General features: G+C 34.9%; 1 protein-coding gene and 1 non-coding gene across 2 annotated transcripts; both read right to left on the bottom strand.

Annotated features, from left to right (window-relative positions):
* Positions 1-72: 72 nt before the first annotated feature.
* Positions 73-24963, bottom strand: LOC110458961 (melatonin receptor type 1B-B-like). The gene is made up of 3 exons (XM_021510957.1): positions 24511-24963; positions 6049-6346; positions 73-2980 (listed from the first exon to the last, which is right to left on the bottom strand). Exons 2-3 carry the CDS (start codon positions 6323-6325, stop codon positions 2133-2135), a joined length of 1125 nt encoding a protein of 374 aa, XP_021366632.1. The 5' UTR covers positions 6326-6346; positions 24511-24963; the 3' UTR covers positions 73-2132.
* Trnaa-cgc lies at positions 3613-3684 on the bottom strand. Its single transcript has one exon. It is a non-coding gene; the product is annotated as a tRNA-Ala (tRNA).
* Positions 24964-25176: the final 213 nt, after the last annotated feature.

Genomic DNA, 25176 nt, shown 5'->3' on the forward strand with positions numbered 1-25176 from the left:
TGATAACATATGTTAGAGCTACGACGACATATTCACACAACGAAAAAATACCTGTTATCTCCTTATTATTCTCTCTCCTGATATCGCAATACGACACGAAACTAACCTAAACATAATATCATTTTTTCTGTCCAATTTGACCGGTTACACATGTTCATCTGTTCTAGAGTTCGCCATTTTTAGTGTGAAAAATCTTCTCTCTTGACCGTATATTGAGGATTTTCCTTATGTCGGTATTAACACAACTATACTGTCTCATATATATATATTAACAGCATATAACAAATTTGGTGTAAACACATTGTGCTCATATTTTGAACCTGGCGAAATCTACTTATCCTATGAAATGTAACAAGTAATTTTTATTATTTAAGTTTCACATTTTATCAGACCTGTATAGCACATTTTATAATGGCTGTTATAATAGGAGAACGCACATATAACATCATGTAGGGTTGCTTAAACCGTTGGTTGCTACGGCCAGGAGTGTACGGCTGCGATACCGACGGTTTATGCTGGCGAAAAAAGGTAAGGATAAACCGCTGTAAGAACCCATTTTCATTCTACAATACATGACTGGTTAAATATAAAAAACGAGGTTTCAGCAGCAGAAACCGTCACGTCACCATGCAATCATGCATATCCGATAATGAAGATACAAGAACATTTTAGATAAAATACTACTTCTCCCCAACACCCAGGTCAAGAAATGAAAGGTTCTACAAACTACCTTGCAATCTGTTTTAAATGTTTGCAGAAGAAAACAAATCATGTGTGCCTCATTAGAGAAAGTTCTAACCAAGATTCGAAATCGTCAGTTTTTTTGTGATCTCTTATACCTTTGTACCACAAGATATTTCAATTAGTTCTCCCTGTCCACAAGTTTTGTTTGCATATTGGTATTCGGTTATAGTTGATGATACGGCGTTTTCCTTATTTTGATATTTTTAGCACGTGTCAACTCTTGTGAGATTGATTGGAGTATAGGAATCTTTCATAAAAAAAAAATCATTTTCGTTCTTCAGGGAAATTTGTATTTCGTGCCGCCAATTTTCCCCCTTGGATGTTATTTTATGTAATTTTTCTGCACTCTTCATCTTCATCATTTTTACCTTACTCCGTCGATACCGACCATTACGAACTCTTCCAAGTTCAAATGTTTATCATGATGCCTGATATCCGTTTTCAATATGAATCACGAAGAGTACAGATTAATTCAATAAAACACCGGAATCAGATTTCACTAATCTGTTTACTTAAACGTAACACCGTCGCACAATGTGCTCCATGATGTCCTGAACACGATAGCCTGTACATTGTTGTTTTACTCCGGGGAAAACATATCCAATAAACAAACTATTTATATCGAAATAAATCAGCAAGATAAACATAATCGGATATAGATTGGTTCGCATGAAATCGATACCTACCCCGAGACACAGGCTAGTGCTTCTGGCCCCTATAATCAAATTAGATATATCAGCACATTTTTCTCAAACGAACCAATTTTCTTTTAGACAGTGTTTAAACAACAAAATGGTGAGCAAAATCAATAAACAGATTCAGAAATAGCATTATAATGTCATTCCAATAAGGGTTGTACAAAAGAGAAATGGCGGATAAATAACACAGTTCAAGTTTTAAGACATCAACTTCAGTACTTATATTTTACCCATACTCAGTAACTCAAATCAAATAGGTAATAGATAGAATGTGGTCTTTGTATGATTAATAGACATTTATTATTATTTAACAGCAACCAGTTCCAGATCATATAGAAATTAATACATTGAAAGATGCTTATTTTGTAATTATCAATTTAACAAAGTTTAATCTAAAACCATAAATAAACTTTACACAAAGATTTTTTTTTAATATACAATAGGTATGCTTATTTGAAATATTAGAGGTGATATTGACGTTTCACAACCCATAAATTCTATATACATAAACAGTATGTAACATGTCACTTATGGGAATTTACAAAGAATATCAATGGAATGGGGAGTGTCATGTATTTATCCTCCTAAAAATATAATTTATGGCTGCCTTCATTGATTAAATCCGCTGTTTCTGAGAACTATAGTGTTTCCAACAGCATATTACAATGTACAGATGCAGTTGTACTTGTTTTACTGTTGACTGTGACATTCTCGCGTGTGGGATGCTGTGATATGTAGTGATGGTACAGCCGGTCGTAGTCGGGGAACCCATTTGTTCATAAACAGAAGTTTGTCGAAGGCAACTGCAAACTTCTTGTTCGTGGCGTAATAGACCAGCCAGTTAAGTGAGGGATGTAGATGCGCAAAAACTGTAATATACAAATGGACGGCATGGGCGAATGTATTGTGCGTGTCAACGACCATTAAAATGGCGAATGGGATCCAACAAATTGAGAACACAGCGTACACTACAAATATAGTCCGGGCGAGATGAAGTGACTTCCGAACAGAAATCCTGTGTATAAAGGGTTGGTTTGAATGGTTGTCTGGATGATTTGTCTTTTCACTTTCGTTTTTATCATGATCCTTGTTTTCAGATGTTGGTGTCATCGTTGAATATTGTTGAACTCGTTTCTGACTGTTTAACACATAAATGTACAAATTGATGTATGAAATTCCTGTCACAAGAACCGGTACCCAGACGAGAGTTACCGAGAACACCACAGTATATGGAAACGTAGCCATTCTATCCCAGATACACTCTAAACTCTTACGGTCGAAGCCGTGGTCACCTATTCCAGTCAGATTGAGAAGCACCATTGTAATACCGACGACATAAAGGGCGCCACATATGATGACGCAGTTCCGGCCGGTGAATATCCGGTTGTAGTGGCGATTGTGGCATATGTGAATATACCTGTTGAAGCTTAGGCACGCGATAGACCCCAGGGAAACTATACAGGATACAGTACAGATGGAGGCAATGGTCTGGCACAGTCCGGGAATACTGTCGAAGAACTGTTCGCCTTCAAGCTTGGCTGAAATTTTAACGTTTTGCGTTAATGAATCTATTACACCTAATTACAACCTGCCATATCGATGTCGATTTATCATGAGAAAGATACACTACTGTAGTATTTCAATGATATTTTTTTTATTTACTTTTTTTATTTCATCAATAAAAACAAAAAGTTTTAAATTCTTAAGTATATAATTTTGTTTCTGTTAAGAACCGTATTGAATTGACAGGTAACATGAAACTTTGCATCAGTTGCTGGTTTAAAATGCTGTCAGTAACAATACATGGTTATATTAATGATTGCTATTTTTGGAACAAAGTTTCGTGTCATTGAAACCTCAATTCCATTTTTCATTACGTGACTAAGAGCGTTATAGCATTCTAGGAATGACGTTTTTATGTTCTGTAAATTTCCGCAGAAGTCGGAACTGCTCAAAACTCGTATCAGTTATAACTTCTCTTTATAACGGTGAAACACGCCATCGGTAGGTATATAAGGAAAATAAGAATATTAGCAAGCTTGAAAATAGGAATGTATCATTTATAGAACATAAAAATTGCGTTATGTTAAAACAAAATAGCATACACAAAACAATATGTATTTGACTTCTTGCTTATATCATAAGTTAAAAAAATGTAAGATAAAAAGTTTGGAGATGCCGGGGATTGAACCCGGGGCCTTTCACATGCGAAGCGAACGCTCTACCACTGAGCTACATCCCCTACATGTGTATACACAGCCGATAGCAGGACTGTTTACTGTACTGTACGTAATATCAATACCTGCCAAGTCAGGTACATCAGAACACATGATCTAAGTATGGTTGAAGATATGAACAAACAGCCCCTTATCAATGTTACGTAGTTATAGAATTATTTCTAACAGAAATTTGAATTCAGTGTTATTTGATTAAAATAGAGCGATCAATATTACAATCGGTAATGACCAAGATTTCAATTAACTCAGCTTATCTAGATGCATTCCTGTCCGAATCTTAAAGTTCAGATATTGTACATGTAAAGCGTTTAACTTCGTTGACCAATATCTTGTTTTGGGAAAATTGTCAAGATGTTGTCAATTTCATGAAAACAACGGCCATTTGCATACATGCGCGTGGAAGTAAAGCACAGATAAACATTAGAATAAGTTCATTACTTGAAGTATTTGATAAAATTTCATTTAAGGAAATTTGTCTGAATTATATTCACTATCCATTAAGAAATATAAGACGCCTTACATCTATGGAGAGTTTCACAGTAATTCACGAGTCATTTATTTTTTAGGTTTTTAAATCGTATCTATTACAACTGTACTGATGTACCTAAACGAATGATTTATAGGCAAATACTCATAAACGGATATATATATGTCGGTAATTTATTCAAGATAAAATAATTATGTTTATTGCGTTGTGTGTAAATTTGCAATTTCTTCATGTAAAAGTTTTGGAAGATGGCTGGATAAGATTCCTATATATAAATATCGAAAAATGTATTGAAAAATCGTTTCGACTCGAGTTCTGACCGAGTGTGTTGACGCTGTAGTATAATTAGTCTTCGATTGTTGATGCTGTGATATAAGTTGTCATTGTGGGTTGACGCTTTGGTTTATGTTGTTCTTCTGTTTTGTTTTATCAGCGAAATATCATTTGTCTTTTTGCATTGACACTGTGGAATAGTATGTTTTGGTATACGTTGTTTGTATGTGTTGACTCTGTGATGTACGTATCTTATATCCTTGCATGTTGACACTGGGATATTTTCCATTTGTATTGACTCGATGGTATGTTTTACCTGTGTGTTGACATTCTATTATTTTGAACTTGTGTGCTGATGTTGAAGTATATTTTTAACTTGTGGGTTTACGCTATGAAATACTTTTTTTGTGTTCTTGTATGACACTGCGGTATATTTAATGTTCTGGTGTCGCTATGGTATATATTTTTGGTCGGTGTTTGTATATGAAACTGCGGTTTATTGTGGCGTTGTGTATTGACACTGCGTAATATTGTCGTTTGTATTTCCAGTTTTCTATTTATCAGGATTTTTACATCGATTTGTTCCGTTTACAAAGAAACTAAAAAGCCAGAGATATCAACTGGGGATGATTCCACCTAAACCAAGCAATTTCAATCTGTAAGTGTGAGCATTCGCCATAACGTACCCACTTCCAAGCGACCAAACAACAATGATAACAATGATTTTGGAAACTTTGATTTGATAGTTGAATAGAAATCGTCATCGCAACCTAATTAATAAGTTGGTATTTATGAATCTTGCTCATTTGTGTCACACACATACAAACAAGTCCCATCGTTTTGTTGTTATACATTTGCAATACACGGATCAATATATTTTTTATCCGTTATTTTACTGACAATATCATGACGACGTTGGTCGGATATTTACCATAAAATCGTGATGAGGAACGGAAGCGTTAAAAGGTTCAATTGATTTTTCCGTCCGGTATTCAGTTTCGTGCTTTATTCAGGTTAATTTCACGTCTATGTTATTACGCGGACGGTTACTAAAACGTTGCTCTAATATTGATAAGTGTATTTATTCCCTTTTACGACATCCCGAGCCACTTCATTCTGGTGTCATTTCTTAAAAATGGCATTTGCTGAACCTACAGGATGCCCAAGGGAAAAATCCCTCCAAACGATTTTGCATCACAAAACAAAACACCTTACTATGCGTGAAAGAGGTGTTTGCACTTATTGTCAGGGTTTTGAGCAATATCATCATGTTTTCCTGTTGTTGTGTATAACAAATGACGAAAAATACACAAAGTGAAGCAATGCCATTCCGTTTTATACTTTTCTAAATCCATTTCCAATAATTTCTAAACTTATAAGGACCATTCAGTTTATTCGTGTTTTATTAGAAGGGTCATTTTTTAAGGATGAAGGAGCTGCTAGATTTGCGTGGTAAATTTAACGTTTAAAACAACGAAGAGATATTCAACCTTAACACCATTCTGATAGTAGGTTTATTTAAAAGGTTGTTCAAAGAAAATGTTAATGTACGCATATGGTATCTTACCTATTACACATATACTGAAGTATACTCTGTTGAATCACTTACCTACTATACCCATAGGGTCGGCTACAGTTGTGATATACAGATCCGATATGGCGAGGTTGACAATGAATGTAGACTCCTTGTTCTGCAATGACTTCTGTGTGGCTACAGCCACGATCACTAGTACGTTTCCGAGAGTCCCTACAAAAGACGCGAAAGCAAGCACAACGATACACGGAATGGCAAGACCCGGACTTTCATGAAGGAACTGGTGGCGTCCCCATATCTGGTCTGTATGAATGGCAATTGGGGCTTCCGTCGTGGTAGTAAAGTTGTCCATGTCATCCGTCTATCGTTTACCCTGCAAACAGAGACAACGGTTATACGATATCAGCTTGGTAGCGTTGTACGTGTGGCAATATTATAAATCATGATATCATCAGTTTCCATGGCGATGGGGTTTTTAAACTTAATGACGACGAAACAGAGTTCGGTATCATTAGATATATACTTCCTGAGGGCTAAATGGTATATTACGTCATTCATTGTAATTATCTTTTTCCCTTTTAGTCAATATTTTCGTAGTAGGTTATCCATCGAAATTTCCGTTTGACGTCCTTGCAAAAAACACAAAATATAGTTTATTTTCAAAACTTGATTTGCGGAATATTACACGTTTTATGTTATTACATTTATTTTAAACAACAGATTTTATCTTACAATGCTCTAGGACGGCGGACGGTAAACAAATTACGCTTGTATTACGTAACGCGGCCCAGCATTTTATTAATACCCAATGTGATGAGGTCGTCTGTGTTATGCAAGAAAAATGTATTTTAGTCAATGGGTTAAAAGCATGCACAATGTTACATAAATATTTTAATGCAATATAATAAACAGTTGACGACTGACATTATTTGACGGTTGATTACATACTGTAGTTACATTTAAAAGTACGTTAATATCACCCTTTAAAACTAGTAAAACGCTTGTTGTTATTGGCACTTTCATATAAAGGTATATAAAGGAGGACAATAGTGTTGACACAGTAACTGTATGGATATCAATACTTGAGTAGATAGGTTCATTGAGCCATTTAAAGATCCCTGTCCTATTGCAGGCTAAAAAAAACCTAGAAAATTCAACTGTAGTTTTTTTCTAATATACAGAAATTTCCCCTTAATTTCGTTTTGGATATAACCGAAGCTTGATTATGGTATTTCTTCTACCAAATCACTGTTAGTGATGTCTTTCAGAAAATAGTTACACAAGGTAATGATTTTCTTTTTAGAATGGATTTATCAAAGCTATTGTCAACCCGGTTTCTTACTCATAGCTACATTTTTGGCTTTGGTAAGAGCATCCTTACACTCGTTTAATTCGCAGACACACTTTAACGTTAACCGCATTGACGTTCAGGTAGTATTAGACAATCGTTTTGTTTTCTTTATACCGGATTTATTTTTGCTTTCTTTTCGACATAAACCGCTCTAAAGAGCACAACCCCTCTACTTAACTTCATCAATCTGTATAACGGTATATTGAGCTTAGTCTCGCGGGAGTCAAACGTGATTAGAACCATTAGCTTCTCTGTCCCTGTTGTTCACCGAAAATAGACCATGCATCTGATTCACGGGAAAGAAAGCATTGACCATTTTATTTTTCAGACGAACAAAAGAACGTTCCTGCAACTAATTCGGTTTGTTCTATACTTGCAGTTTCGAAGGTCATAAATATGACATCCAGTAGCTAAACTGACTTGTAGAAGAAAATTATTGATTTGTTGTCACAAGTTCGCAAATTCTTAAAATGGTTTTGCTATTAACAAGTGAAAAGTGTATAGAACTATTCGTAGACAACATAATGGCTACATCGAATGTGAACACATCCCTAATAAACAACATGAGAATGCAAAAGTGTTAGCAAAACTGTAATTTGAACTAGGACCAAATATGAGTAAAAGAAAAGATTCCCATAGGGACCTCTCAAAAAGTACAAGGAGAATAAAACCAAGTGTTCCAAGTGTAAATATGTTATGCTTCATCAACGGCACCATCTAGGTCAAATCCAACGTCCTCATAGTGAGAACTGGGGTAATGACAACAAAACAACAATGTACACTTATAGACGATTATAAGCATTATCGAAAATACAGCATACCATGATGATTACGTCTTCAAATTCCGACAATGATCCTCATCATGAAAAATCATTTATGCAGATCATTGTTATACATTAAAACAAAGCATTAAACATAAAGAATGGGTGGTTGCCCGTTTCTTTCCATGTAAATATTTCATGAGTGTGGTGTAATGTCAATGTGTTACGAGCGCGAGGCACAAGTACAATTATGGAAGTATTATGCCATACGAGTTAAACATACATAGCATTCTAAATGGGAAATACTTTAATATTCGATTAACAATGATATATTTCGTTGAAATAAACTTGAACCTAAAGGAATCAAGGGGACACCCAATCGAAAGGCAAACTTCAAGATCCCCGTCGAAAGCCCATGTTAAAATGATTCACCGCTAAAAAAATGGACAACTGGACTATTACAGCGATATTATCATTATCCAAAGCCTCTTACGGTCTATTTCAAAGCATGACTTCACGTCGACATTTTAATTAAAACGAAATGAGTTGTATTTGTTCATTCAAATAATCTTGTTATTGGAGGCAAGAAAAGAATTGATATTGCCATATTATTTTGTCTTCCCTACACGACACCTTCATAATGTCCTTATCTCTAGAGGGCGCACCAATCGTCTATCACGTATAGCATGGAAATGTCCCATTAACAGGTTCTACATTTGTTACAAGGGGAGGTTATCAATATAAGCATGATACCAGGTTTGGACATTATTGATTTATCGGGATGATGTCTAGCTGTGGAGCTCCCTAGCGACTTGAATGTCAAATACATCTGTAAGGATTGTATTAAACATTTCTTTAATATGGTATGATAAGGGTAAATACAATCCGGATTTGTATGATGCTTTTGGAATGCTACTGCTCGTTTAAGACCCGAGGAGTGCCGTTACCTTGATAGCCACCGTTATATCTTTTTAGTAGTCGCTCGGTTTATATTATGCACGTTTAAAATTAACCAGTATCTTTCTAAATTTTGAAATTTATACATTAATGGTGTTTTACGCACATCCCTTTCGGTTTCAACAGTAGTTTAGACCAATTTTATTTCTAAATTGTTGGCCCCTATCACTACCAAAGTGTCCTAGAAGGATGAAATAAATTATTTGTAAGATGCAGTCTAATACTTTTTTTGGCATGCCGCAATTATTAACACACTTTTACAGTGCAACAGCCTATGCATGTGTGTTACATTAATCTTTTAAGCGCCCTTTACAAATTATCTAATCATCCTTGAGATACCACGTAGGCAATATTAACTGCCTTTCACATGCATGGTTTTGATAATTTAATTGAAAAAAAAAGCATTTTCCTCAAAATAAGTCTCGAATGGGAAAATATTTCTGGGTAATACAAAGGGCATTCCACATATGAGAATGGCCTATCATACATATACCATTCCACCATCGCACTGCTCCTGTTAGATAATGGAAATTCGCATTCCAAATGGTAATTTTGAGCAAAAGAGATGACGTCTTCATCAAAGAAAATTTAAGTAAAAAAAGGTTGCACCCTGTAATTTACCCCATACGAAGTGAACAACTATCAAAGAGTGGTCCAGATCCATATCTATATTTATCTTATTGCATGTGGTTGTATGTGTTTAAAAAGTGGTTCTTTAACACATGCATATGTGGTCTTTAATTAGAGATGGTCTCTCAAGCAGTTTTTACTGTAACTACATTTCAGAGAACTTATCAGATAAACACCATAGTGCATATATTTGTACACATTATCCTTAATTCCAACACAACAAATTCGTTACAACGTTAATGGACCTTTACAGTATTTGACAGTTGGAAGCATATAAATAGCATTTATCAAAACAATACCGAGCTCGTATATCTATCAGCAATCAAGAACATATGAAATTAGGTGATCATGATTTATATATAAACAAGATACATTATCATAAATACACATGCGTTGTGTGCTCAAAAACGAGTTTTACTACCCTGTGATTGAATATTGCCCTTGTTTATTTGCATTAACAACTATTCGGGGACATTTTCAAATTGTGGTAATTAGGCCAAAGACAATTTTCGCCGTATATGTTAGCAAAATGATTGGTTTTGATTGGTTTGACGGTTTAACGTTGACATTAATGTCAGCAAGCTTTTATTGTTCGGGGTAACAGATGTATATTCATTACTGTTCTGGGACTATTTAACGGCCAATAGTTACGGCAATGCAGGTTCAGTATCCTGAAGTACAAAATTGTCAATAATAATTCCATGTCAAACCAATACGTTGTTAAACAGGAATCGACATTTGTTGAGGTTTCGTATCTTTTTGGTCGTTTTCTACATTCTTTGGACCTCGCACAATCTCGACTGACATGATTACACTTGAAAAATAACGTTGCTTCAAATATCCCGAGACAATATTACGTCCATGGGTATTATCAAGCTCAATTGTTTACTGGTTGTAATAGGAGTTTTGAGAAGCAAGAATAATAGTATTGTTGAGGATGCTGTTGCTATGGTGACAACGCGAAAACGGTCTTTAAATCGTCACATCATACTTAGATAAAGTATCATTACCACGATCAGGCATGTTTGGTTTAATAAAATAGCGAGATCACAACCAAAATGAGGACATAAATATTATATGAGTACTATAAGTTTACAGTTTCAGACGTGTTTGACACGGGTCCCCGAATCCTTTTTATTATCGTATGACATGTAAAAGCTCTTTGTGTGTGTATGAAGAAATGAAGTTTAACCCTAAAGGAATTTTAAATATGGGGAAATTGTCATTAGATTGAAGGTTAATGGCTTGAAATGGGGCTTAAGAGGAGAAGTATATGGTAAATTGTACTTCTCGTTTGGGAAGATAATGGAAATTAAGTAGTTTTCACAATCTCGTTTATCAAGGTCTAAACACTTATACACACATATACAATGTATATATATCTTAATTTAAAATGAAAGGAATTGGATCATCGTTCCGTTTTATTATCCCTGGTGTAAAGTAAACTTAGTAAAAATCGGTCGGTTGAAATACTGTAAATAACACTGTAGATTTTTCTGTATTTATTTACGCTTTCTACTTCACTTTCGCTTTAGGTGACACGCACCGAGATATGTTCTAGTTTCTTCGTTTTCCACAAATTCTAAATCAATAAAGTAAAAACGTCAAAAATTCCAGGGGTTTCATGATTGCTATGGCACGTTTATAAAATTAAGACGAAGGAGTAATGAACAAATATTTGATGAAGCCCCGAAACACCCAAATTGGTTAATATTTGGACAGCCACTCTTTGTTGTAAATCAATAAAAATGGAAGATTGGATTAGCGTCCCTAATTTGATAACAAATTGTCAACTATTTTGATAAACACTCCAGAGACCTAATTGAACAGCAAAAATTAAAAAAAGAGAGATGAACATCTCTTTGGAAAATGTTATGCAATTTCAACTTAAATGATTGATGAATGCCTCAAAATAAAATGAGTTCGATTTGGATGACGTTTGAGTCGTTATCATGTGGTGAAATGTATGCTTGTTTTGAACACTGCACCTTAACGTACAATGGTCAAAATATGTGTGGGTTTTTTTCAATTCGTACATAATCACTTTTTCTTGTATTGCTATTTATTTCTTGATTAAGATGATCAAGACTTTTGGCAGTGCCTTCATGTCGGACGTAACTTTTGCTAGCGAGAGGCGGAAATCTTTAAAGATACTTTGGCGCTCATGTGAGGTATTTGGTAGCTGTCCCAGCTGTCTCTTATATTTTAAATATTGAGGCTATGGGTTTCACGCTTGGCATAGTTAGTATAAAATCAAGGGGCAAACATTACCGTGAAATAAAAAAGAAGCAAAACCTTAAATATGTAGAGTTATTTTGGTTAATTAATTTTGGTATTTGGAACAGAACCATTGTAGAAAAAATGTTCTCTATATAGTGCTTTACAGATGTTCGGGAAAAATAAAATAAAAACTATATAACGGCCAATAGGTTACGGCAATGCAGGTTCAGCATCCTCTAGTGCAAAATTGTCAATAATAATTTCATGTCAAACCAATACATTGTTAAACAGGAATCGACATATGTTGAGGTTTCGTATCTTTTTGGTCGTTTTCTACATTCTTTGGAACTCGTACAATCTCGACTGACATGATTACACTTGAAAAAAAAACTTGCTTCAAATATCCCGAGACAATATTACGTCCATGGGCATTATCAAGCTCTATTGTTTACAGGTTGTAAGCAAGAAAGATATTATTGTTGAGGATGTTGTTGCTATGGTGACAACGTGAAAAAGCTCTTTGTGTGAATATAAAGAAATGAAGTTTAACACTAAAGGAATATTTAAAATTGGGAAATTGTCATATAGATTGAAAGTGAGGTAACCCTTATCATTAAATTGAAGGCTAATGGCTTGAAATGGGGCTTAAGAGGAGAAGTATATGGTAAATTGTACTTCTCGTTTGGGAAGATAATGGAAATTAAGTAGTTTTCACAATCTCGTTTATCCAGGTCAAAACACTTATACACACATATACAATGTATATATATCTTAATTTAAAATGAAAGGAATTGGATCATCGTTCCGTTTTATTATCCCTGGTGTAAAGTAAACTTAGTAAAATCGGTCGGTTGAAATACTGTAAATAACACTGTAGATTTTTCTGTATTTATTTACGCTTTCTACTTCACTTTCGCTTTAGGTGACACGCACCGAGATATGTTCTAGTTTCTTCGTTTTCCACAAATTCTAAATCAATAAAGTAAAAACTTCAAACATTCCAGGAGTTTCATGATTGCTATGGCACGTTTATAAAATTAAGATGAACGAATATTTGATGAAGCCCCGAAACACCCAAATTGGCGAATATTTGGACAGCCACTCTTTGTTGTAAATCAATAAAAATGGAAGATTGAATAAGCGTCCCAAATTTGATAACAAATTGTCAAATATTTTGATAAACACTCCAGAGACCTAATTAAACAGTAAGAATGCAATTTCAACTTAAATGATTGATGAATGTCTCAAAATAAAATGAGTTCGATTTGGATGACGTTTGAGTCGTTATCATGTGGTGAAATGTATGCTTGTTTTGAACACTGCACCTTAACGTACAATGGTCAAAATATGTTGTTGTTGTTTTTTAATTCGTACATAATCACTTGTTCTTGTATTGCTATTTATTTTTTAATTAAGTTAATCAAGACTTTTGGCAGTGTTTTCATGTCGGACGTAACTTTTGCTTGCGAGAGGCGGAAATCTTTAAAGATATTGAGGCTATGGGTTTTACGCTTGGCATTGTAAGTATATAATCAAGGGGCAAACATTACCGTGAAATAAAAATAAGCAAAATCTTATTTTGGTTAATTAATTTTGGAATTTGGAACAGAAACATTCTAGAAAATATGTTCTATATATAGTGCTTGAAAGATATTCGGGAAAAATAAAATAATCCACAAAGTATTTTATCTCTTTTTAATTGTTTACAGAAAATCATAAAGATATACTTGTTTATTTTGCAACAATTGATAAACAAGTTTTATCAACTAATGTTAATCACTCATGTTTTCCATGATTAAATCTCACCGGGGGTATCTAGAGTGCCAGGAAAAATACTACGTAGTCGGCCAGGAAACCTTTTGTCGTTTCACGACAGATGATGGAATGCGTCCCGGTCATCTTGTTAAAAGAGGATTGCGTTATCAACTGTCCCTCCCGACCGCCCCTCCCGACCGCCCAAAATGAAAAATAATTTCAAATTACACCATTTATTGACGGGCAATAAATGAGTTTTCACATTTGCATCCTTTGCTATAGAATGACATCTAAGCGGCGTCTATATATTTGTTCTTTCATGGGAGGTTTATGTGTATATATCATCATGTTTGTAAAAAATACTGTCGAAAGTCTGAGCAAAAAACAAATAATATTGACAATTAAAGATTTTTTCAATACAGAATAATCAAAGATGTGATAAGGCTATCACGTGAACACGAATCAGCTAAAAGAACGGATTATTTCTAATGGTTTACCTTTTGCGTTGGAATAAAGATTTCATGGGTCTTATCGCTTAATCGATAACAAGGTTGAAACTAATAGATTCCAGATTTCATTTTGAATAAAACTGTAATTTTGAAAGAATGCGTATTCAAATGTGCAGTCATAACAACTTGAATTATCGATAAGGAATGAAAATGTTGCAACATCCATTTATATAAGCAAATAGTTGTCTGTTGACTTTAATGCGTGTTAACGAAAGCGTAGTAAAGAAAACATTAATATAAATAGCCAATATATTTCCAGACATTCCACGAAGGTTTTTTCGTAGGTATTTTTTCGCGATTTTACATCGGAAAATACATCTTGCAAAAGGCTAAGGAATTTTCACTAATTCATCTGTACCATTGCAATATGTATTACGGACATTTTACCAGAAAAATCCGCAAAATAAAAGTTGATCACCCCATATGATGACGTATGGTTGTGATAGCATCATTACAATACAAATGATGATTGATCGTTTCAACATTTTTGTTAAATTCTCGTTTTGTTTCGATGGATTTCATGTCGTTGTTTCCTTGTAGAATTTAATAAATCGGCACATGTCAAACATATAATAAAAAAAAACAAAAAAACCCTGAAAACTGTGATAATGTGTTTCAGCATACAAATGTTGTTAATGTTAAGTTTTTTTGCTTTCAACACGCCATTGACACATTAGCAATGGATAACTTCGGTCGTTTTCGATGAGACGTGTTAAAAACATTAGCTAATAGTTTCACATTCACATGAAAATTGAATTCCTACTTTACTTCCACCAAACATCGCAAGTTTTTTGTACAAAACATGTTGGAAATTGGGATGGAATAATGATGGTTTTAGTAAATTAGCTCCAGTTCATGAACTCAAATATCAAAAATCAATATTTGTTCCTGATCCCTAATGGACGAGTGCAAGTCTTAACGCCTAAATTGCTCTCATGCATGGCAAATAGCAGAAGAGGGCTAATTAACACGCAACAGCTATATGTGTCTGTCAGAAACGCACGTGCAATGGTCCTTTCAAGAAAATAAATGAAAGCAGTTGTCAACAGGAAATTGATTCAGATATTGGAATAACAGCGAAACTGTACATCGCCTTGCCTAGTAAAGATGGTGCTTCACAAAATTGATATGTTACAGCGATCTGATCAACGAGTTGAATTGACAACGTTATAGCCAGCCTAATAGAGCCGAAACGAAGTATGCCATAGCTTCAGCACACAGACAGGATATCCTACATCGTAAACACACAAGGACACCATATACTATCAGCACACATATTGACAAAATACGTCCTAGCTTCACCACACAAGGACAAAGATAATTATGGTGATAACACAAAAGACCAAAACACATGCTAGCGTCATTATTTAATGAAAAAAAAACTTGTGCATCCAACATTAATGAAAAAAATAGCCTCAACACCAAAGAACAAATCGGAATCAAGCGTCAACATAAGAAAACAAACTATGCCATAGTATAACACACAAGGTTACCGCGAGCGGTATATAATACGCCCGTCACACATTGAATGAGCAGTTGTTTGTATGATTGAAATATATGAAGTATTGGTGAGTAATTGATATTAAAAGAGAAATCATTCAACATAACTGGTAGATCAATGAGTGCAATACAACATCATGGAACGCATGCATCGCATTAATGAAACCAAGGGTAATAACTCCAGTAATTACGGTCGGATAATGGCGGTTATCAAACTTGTCCGTGGTTTCATGGTAATTAACCTTGTTGTGAAGTTTGAAGTTAATCCGTTAATAATTACTCGAGATATCGAGCGGACACTGTTTCGGCAAGTCCATAAAGGGGCATAACTCCACAAATTATGGTCGGATAATGGCGGTTATCGAACTTGTCCGAGGTTTCATGGTAATTAACCTTGTTGTGAAGTTTGAAGTTAATCCGTTAATAATTACTCGAGATATCGAGCGGACACTGTTTCGGCAAGTCCATAAAGGGGCATAACTCCACAAATTATGGTCGGATAATGGCGGTTATCGAACTTGTCCGAGGTTTCATGGTAATTAACCTTGTTGTGAAGTTTGAAGTTAATCCGTTAATAATTACTCGAGATATCGAGCGGACACTGTTTCGGCAAGTCCATAAAGGGGCATAACTCCACAAATTATGGTCGGATAATGGCGGTTATCGAACTTGTCCGAGGTTTCATGGTAATTAACCTTGTTGTGAAGTTTGAAGTTAATCCGTTAATAATTACTCGAGATATCGAGCGGACACTGTTTCGGCAAGTCCATAAAGGGGCATAACTCCACAAATTATGGTCGGATAATGGCGGTTATCGAACTTGTCCGAGGTTTCATGGTAATTAACCTTGTTGTGAAGTTTGAAGTTAATCCGTTAATAATTACTCGAGATATCGAGCGGACACTGTTTCGGCAAGTCCATAAAGGGGCATAACTCCACAAATTATGGTCGGATAATGGCGGTTATCGAACTTGTCCGAGGTTTCATGGTAATTAACCTTGTTGTGAAGTTTGAAGTTAATCCGTTAATAATTACTCGAGATATCGAGCGGACACTGTTTCGGCAAGTCCATAAAGGGGCATAACTCCACAAATTATGGTCGGATAATGGCGGTTATCGAACTTGTCCGAGGTTTCATGGTAATTAACCTTGTTGTGAAGTTTGAAGTTAATCCGTTAATAATTACTCGAGATATCGAGCGGACACTGTTTCGGCAAGTCCATAAAGGGGCATAACTCCACAAATTATGGTCGGATAATGGCGGTTATCGAACTTGTCCGAGGTTTCATGGTAATTAACCTTGTTGTGAAGTTTGAAGTTAATCCGTTAATAATTACTCGAGATATCGAGCGGACACTGTTTCGGCAAGTCCATAAAGGGGCATAACTCCACAAATTATGGTCGGATAATGGCGGTTATCGAACTTGTCCGAGGTTTCATGGTAATTAACCTTGTTGTGAAGTTTGAAGTTAATCCGTTAATAATTACTCGAGATATCGAGCGGACACTGTTTCGGCAAGTCCATAAAGGGGCATAACTCCACAAATTATGGTCGGATAATGGCGGTTATCGAACTTGTCCGAGGTTTCATGGTAATTAACCTTGTTGTGAAGTTTGAAGTTAATCCGTTAATAATTACTCGAGATATCGAGCGGACACTGTTTCGGCAAGTAAAGGGGCATAACTCCAGAAATTATGGTCGGATAATGGCGGTTATCGAACTTGTCCGAGGTTTCATGGTAATTAACCTTGTTGTGAAGTTTGAAGTTAATCCGTTAATAATTACTCGAGATATCGAGCGGACATCGCCCGCCCGCCCGACCGCCCGCCCGCTCACGTGATAACATAATACGTCCCCGTCTTCGACGGGCGTATAAAAAGGACAAATGTGTCGATGCAGGAGGACGAAACACCTTTTCTGTAGCAGAATATATACTACAGGGTAAACACACAATGACAAGAAATATACCATAGCGTCAAAACAGCGACAAGATATCCCATAGCGTCAACATAGGAACAAAAAATATCAGAGCATTAACATAGGAACAAAATATACCCAAGCGTTAACATAGGAACAAAATATACAAGAGCGATAACACAGGAATAAAATATATCAGAGCGTTTTCATAGGAACAAAATATACCAGAGCGTTAACACAGGAACAAAATATATCAGAGCGTTAACATAGGAACAAAATATACAAGAGTGTTAACACAGAAACAAAATATATCAGAGCGTTAACATAGGAACAAAAAATATCAGAGCATTAACATAGGAACAAAATATACAAGAGCGTTAACCATGAACAAAATATATCAGAGCGTTAACATAGAAACAAAATATACCAGAGCGTTAACATAGGAACAAAATATATCAGAGAGTTAACTAAGGAACAAAATATATCAGAGCGTTAACATAGGAACAAAATATATCGGAGCGTTAACATAGGAACAAAATATATCGGAGCGTTAACATAGGGACAAAATATACCAGAGCGTTAACATAGGGACAAAATATATCAGAGCTTTAACATAGGAACAAAATATATCAGAGCGTCAACAAAAGGAGAAATTATATCAGCGCGTTAACATAGGAACAAAATAAACCAGAGCGTTAACATAGGGACAAAATATATCAAAGCGTTAACATAGGGACAAAATATATCAGAGCGTTAACATAGGGACAAAATATATCAGATCGTTAACATAGGAACAAAACATATCAGAGCGTTAACATAGGAACAAAAAATATCAGAGCATTAACATAGGAACAAAAAATATCAGAGCATTAACATAGGAACAAAAAATATCAGAGCATTAACATAGGAACAAAATATATATTAGAGCGTTAACATAGGAACAAAATATATATTAGAGCCTTAACATAGGAACAAAATATATCAGAGTGTTAACATAGGAACAAAATATATCAGAGTGTTAACATAGGAACAAAATATATCAGAGCATTAACATAGGAACAAAATATACCCAAGCGTTAACATAGGAACAAAATATACAGGAGTGTTAACACAGAAACAAAATATATTAGAGCGTTAACATAGGGACAAAATATATCGAGGGGGGAACATAGGGACAAAATATATCAGAGCGTTTACATAGGGACAAAATATCTCAGAGAGTTAACTTAGGAACAAAATATATCAGAGCGTTAACATAGGAACAAAAAATATCAGAGCATTAACATAGGAACAAAATATACAAGAGAGTTAACAAAGAAACAAAATATATCAGAGCGTTAACATAGGGACAAAATATATCCAAGCGTTAACATAGGGACAAAATATATCCAAGCGTTAACATAGGGACAAAATATATCGAAGCGTTAACATAGGGACAAAATATATCCAAGCGTTAACATAGGGACAAAATATATCCAAGCGTTAACATAGGGACAAAATATATCGAAGCGTTAACATAGGGACAAAATATATCCAAGCGTTAACATAGGGACAAAATATATCCAAGCGTTAACATAGGGACAAAATATATCGAGGGGGGAACATAGGGACAAAATATATCAGAGCGTTAACATAGGAACAAAATATATATTAGAGCCTTAACATAGGAACAAAATATATCAGAGTGTTAACATAGGAACAAAATATATCAGAGCATTAACATAGGAACAAAATATAGCCAAGCGTTAACATAGGAACAAAATATACAAGAGCGTTAACACAGAAACAAAATATATCAGAGCGTTAACATAGGAACAAAATATACCAGAGCGTTAACATAGGAACAAAATATACAAGAGTGTTAACATAGGAACAAAATATATCAGAGCATTAACATAGGAACAAAATATATATTAGAGCGTTAACATAGGAACAAAATATATCAGAGCGTCAACATAAGGACAAAATATTCCAGACAGTTAACATAGGAACAAAATATATCAGAGCGTTAACGTAGGAACAAAATATACCAGAGCGTGAACATAGGAACAAAATATACCAGAGCGTTAACATAGAAACAAAATATATCAGAGCGTTAACATAGGAACAAAAAATATCAGAGCGTCAACATAGAAACAAAATATACCAGAGCGTCAACATAGGGAGAAATTATCTCAGAGCGTTAACATAGGGACAAAATATATCAGAGCATTAACATAGGAACAAAATATATCAGAGCGTTAACCTAGGAACAAAATATACCAGAGCGTTAACATAGGAACAAAATATACAAGAGTGTTAACATAGGAACAAAATATATCAGAGCATTAACATAGGAACAAAATATATATAGTGTTAACACAGAAACAAAATATATCAGAGCGTTAACATAGGAACAAAATATACAAGAGTGTTAACATAGGAACAAAATATATCAGAGCATTAACATAGGAACAAAATATATCAGAGTGTTAACATAGGAACAAAATATATCAGAGCATTAACATAGGAACAAAATATATATAGTGTTAACACAGAAACAAAATATATCAGAGCGTTAACATAGGAACAAAATATATCGGAGCGTTAACATAGGAACAAAATATATCGGAGCGTTAACATAGGAACAAAATATATCGGAGCGTTAACATAGGGACAAAATATACCAGAGCGTTAACATAGGGACAAAATATATCAGAGCGTTAACATAGGAACAAAATATACCAGAGCGTCAACATAAGGACAAAATATACCAGACAGTTAACATAGGAACAAAATATATCAGAGCTTTAACATAGGGACAAAATATATCAAAGCGTTAACATAGGGACAAAATATATCAGAGCGTTAACATAGGGACAAAATATATCAGAGCATTAACATAGGAACAAAATATATATTAGAGCGTTAACATAGGAACAAAATATATCAGAGCATTAACATAGGAACAAAATATATATTAGAGCGTTAACATAGGAACAAAATATATCAGAGCGTCAACATAATGACAAAATATACCAGACCGTTAACATAGGAACAAAATATATAAGAGCGTTAACATAGGAACAAAATATATCAGAGCATTAACATAGGAACAAAATATATATTAGAGCGTTAACATAGGAACAAAATATATCAGAGCGTTAACCTAGGAACAAAATATACCAGAGCGTTAACATAGGAACAAAATATACAAGAGTGTTAACATAGGAACAAAATATATCAGAGCATTAACATAGGAACAAAATATATATTAGAGCGTTAACATAGGAACAAAATATATCAGAGCATTAACATAGGAACAAAATATATATAGTGTTAACACAGAAACAAAATATATCAGAGCGTTAACATAGGAACAAAAAATATCAGAGCGTCAACATAGAAACAAAATATACCAGAGCGTCAACATGGGGAGAAATTATCTCAGAGCGTTAACATAGGGACAAAATATATCAGAGCGTTAATATAGGGACAAAATATATCAGATCGTTAACATAGGAACAAAACATATCAGAGCGTTAACATAGGAACAAAATATATATTAGAGCGTTAACATAGGAACAAAATATATCAGAGCATTAACATAGGAACAAAATATATATTAGAGCGTTAACATAGGAACAAAATATATCAGAGCGTCAACATAAGGACAAAATATTCCAGACAGTTAACATAGGAACAAAATATATCAGAGCGTTAACCTAGGAACAAAATATACCAGAGCGTTAACATAGGAACAAAATATATCAGACCGTTAACATAGTGACAAAATATACCAGACCGTTAACATAGGGACAAAATATACCAGAGCGTCAACATACATGTAGGGACAAAATATACCAGACCGTTAACATAGGGACAAAATATACCAGACCGTTAACATAGGGACAAAATATACCAGAGCGTCAACATACATGTAGGGACAAAATATACCAGACCGTTAACATAGGAACAAAATATACCAGAGCGTTAACGTAGGAACAAAATATACCAGAGCGTGAACATAGGAACAAAATATACCAGAGCGTTAACATAGGAACAAAATATACAAGAGTGTTAACATAGGAACAAAATATATCAGAGCATTAACATAGGAACAAAATATATCAGAGTGTTAACATAGGAACAAAATATATCAGAGCATTAACATAGGAACAAAATATATCAGAGCTTTAACATAGGGACAAAATATATCAAAGCGTTAACATAGGGACAAAATATACCAGACCGTTAACATAGGGACAAAATATACCAGAGCGTCAACATAAATGTAGGGACAAAATATACCAGCCCGTTAACATAGGGACAAAATATACCAGACCGTTAACATAGGGACAAAATATACCAGAGCGTCAACATACATGTAGGGACAAAATATACCAGACCGTTAACATAGGAACAAAATATACCAGACCGTTAACATAGGGACAAAATATACCAGACCGTTAACATAGGAACAAAATATACCAGAGCGTTAACGTAGGAACAAAATATACCAGAGCGTTAAAATAGGAACAAAATATACCAGAGCGTTAACATAGGAACAAAATATACCAGAGCGTCAACATAAGGACAAAATATACCAGACAGTCAACATAGGAACAAAATATATCAGAGCGTTAACATAGGAACAAAATATATCAGAGCGTCAACATAAGGACAAAATATACCAGACAGTTAACATAGGAACAAAATATATCAGAGCGTTAACATAGGGACAAAATATATCAAAGCGTTAACATAGGGACAAAATATACCAGACCGTTAACATAGGAACAAAATATACCAGACCGTTAACATAGGGACAAAATATACCAGAGCGTTAACATAGGAACAAAATATATCAGAGCGTTAACATAGGGACAAAATATATCAAAGCGTTAACATAGGGACAAAATATTCCAGACCGTTAACATAGGAACAAAATACATCAGAGCGTTAACATAGGAACAAAATATATCAGAGCGTCAACATAATGACAAAATATACCAGACAGTTAACATAGGAACAAAATATATCAGAGCGTTAAAATAGGGACAAAATATATCAAAGCGTTAACATAGGGACAAAATATACCAGACCGTTAACATAGGAACAAAATATACCAGACCGTTAACATAGGGACAAAATATACCAGAGCGTTAACATAGGAACAAAATATATCAGACCGTTAACATAGTGACAAAATATACCAGACCGTTAACATAGGGACAAAATATACCAGACCGTTAACATAGGAACAAAATCAAAACTCAAAGTCACGACAAAGGGACAAAAGAAGACAAGGAAATCAAGATACATTAACCTCAGAGGAAATATATCTATTTATAACTCCAAATTGTTTCCACTTTATCTGATTCGCTTTACACTCGCTAGTCTCTGAATAGTTAACAAAGGAATTTAGACAGCCCTTCTGTTCAAAATGTCAGATACAGACTAACAAGCGGAAATCGTTATCCGGAGAAACATTTGATAACTATCATCAAAATGCGGGGGAAACTGTGTGTGCTTCGGGGTAACGTACAAACTTATCTGACCTTGTTTACTGGCACGATTTCAGTAACATCAGATAGTATTACCAATTCCTTCATTAGACGCAAACTATAATTGTATTTAAAAGAAATCTTGGAATGAACGTTAGCTCACAATAACATGTAATCAATTAGAGCTGACAGCTTTAAAAATGTACAAACAAATTAGAAAAGTTGTATATCAAACCATTTTGCTTTTGTAACAAATACACCAAGCGTGATTTGGAGAGAAATTACAATGACGTCACTTGACCGACCTCTGAAGATTGTGAACAAATTCCTTTTAATTGACTCACATATATCAGTGGGGGCAATTCAATTCTTATTCAACTATCTAAGCACAACACAACTCGTAATTGGATTTATTTGAACTTATCGTCACTTTGACGTTATTTTTTGTAATGAAAAAAAGAATCTATCATTACACAAAAACCTTCCTAGTCGCATTAAAACATGTTCATTTGAGAGTTTTCATAAAACATGATCAGTTTTTCTTTTAAGGAAAGTGAAAATTGATTGCAAAATTACCGTAACCACAATCACAACCACCGTTACTATTACTAAAGGTACCATCACCGCCGCCACCACAATCACCAATTCTATCACTAAACCAACGTCGTTACTATTACTACTACTGATACTGTTATACTACTACAAAACCACCACCACCACTACAACCATCACCGCAGCCACCACAATCACCAATTATATCGCTATAACTATAACTACTAGTACTACTACTACAAAAAAACACCAACACCATCACCACCAACACCATCACCACCAACACCACCATCACCACGAATACTAACACTACTAGCGCCGTTACTACTATAACTTATACTACTACTACTACTACTACTACTACTACTACTACTATACTACTACTACTACTACTACTACTACTACTACTACTACTACTACTACTACTACTACTACTACTACTACTACTACTACTACTACTACAAAAACCACCTCCATCATCACCACTAATACTAACACTACTAGCGCCGTTACTACTATAACTTATAATACTACTACCACTACAAAAACCACCAACACCATCACCACCAACACCACCATCACCACGAATACTAACACTACTAGCGCCGTTACTACTATAACTTATAATACTACTAACACTACAAAAACCACCTCCATCACACCACCACCAATACTAACACTACTAGTACCGTTACTACTATAACTTATAATACTACTACTACTACAAAAACCACCTCCATCATCACCAACACCAATAATATTACTACTAGCGCCGTTTTACTACTACTACTACTACTACAAAAACTGCCGCCATCGCCACCACCACCGTTACTTCTATTTCTTGTTTTACTACAACTACTTTTTTCTAACTTTGATACACATGAAAAATGTTACTCACGTGGAAATGGAAACAGATCCGGACACTGCATATCCTCGACACCAATCTGCCTACGAGTTATCAGCAAACTCGACTGGGCTGATACCAAATGTGATAATAGCGTATACTCCAGGAATAGTTAGTGATCAAAACCTCTCAGCTCCACGTCACGTTGTGATTTTGGAACGAAGTTTCATATTAAAGATGATATTGATCATTCATCAATGTTTTTGCTTCCGTCAACACACTCGTATCTGGATGCTTCCATTTATGTGTTTTAAGTTCAGGTCGTATCGAAGCACACACAAGAGCTTAATACGTTCCCGTGTGCGCCACTTCAGTAAATCTGGACGGCCGTAGTTGCCTGGCAATGTTTTATCCTGGTACTTCTCTGGTGATTAGATCTCAATGGTATCGATTCCCAGGCAGTGATCTGTACACGCCTGTATATTTAATCTAGGACAATTACGACCATCGGACAGATAGAAGACGGAACTCAGTCTTACCTTTTACCACCTATAAACAAGCACACAGATCACAAATATGTCACAAACATTGCTGACCACCCATGGTCACCATCTATAGTTTATGGAAAACTAACGGTCAATCCGTGTTTAGTACTGAACGTCCAATGGTGCGATGACTTTGGACAGCGCTGTGAGATTCATTAGAAATGAGCCGTGCACG

This window comes from Mizuhopecten yessoensis, unplaced genomic scaffold (genome assembly GCF_002113885.1).
Source record: "Mizuhopecten yessoensis strain PY_sf001 unplaced genomic scaffold, ASM211388v2 scaffold9875, whole genome shotgun sequence".
NCBI classification, from domain to species: Eukaryota; Metazoa; Mollusca; class Bivalvia; order Pectinida; family Pectinidae; genus Mizuhopecten; species Mizuhopecten yessoensis.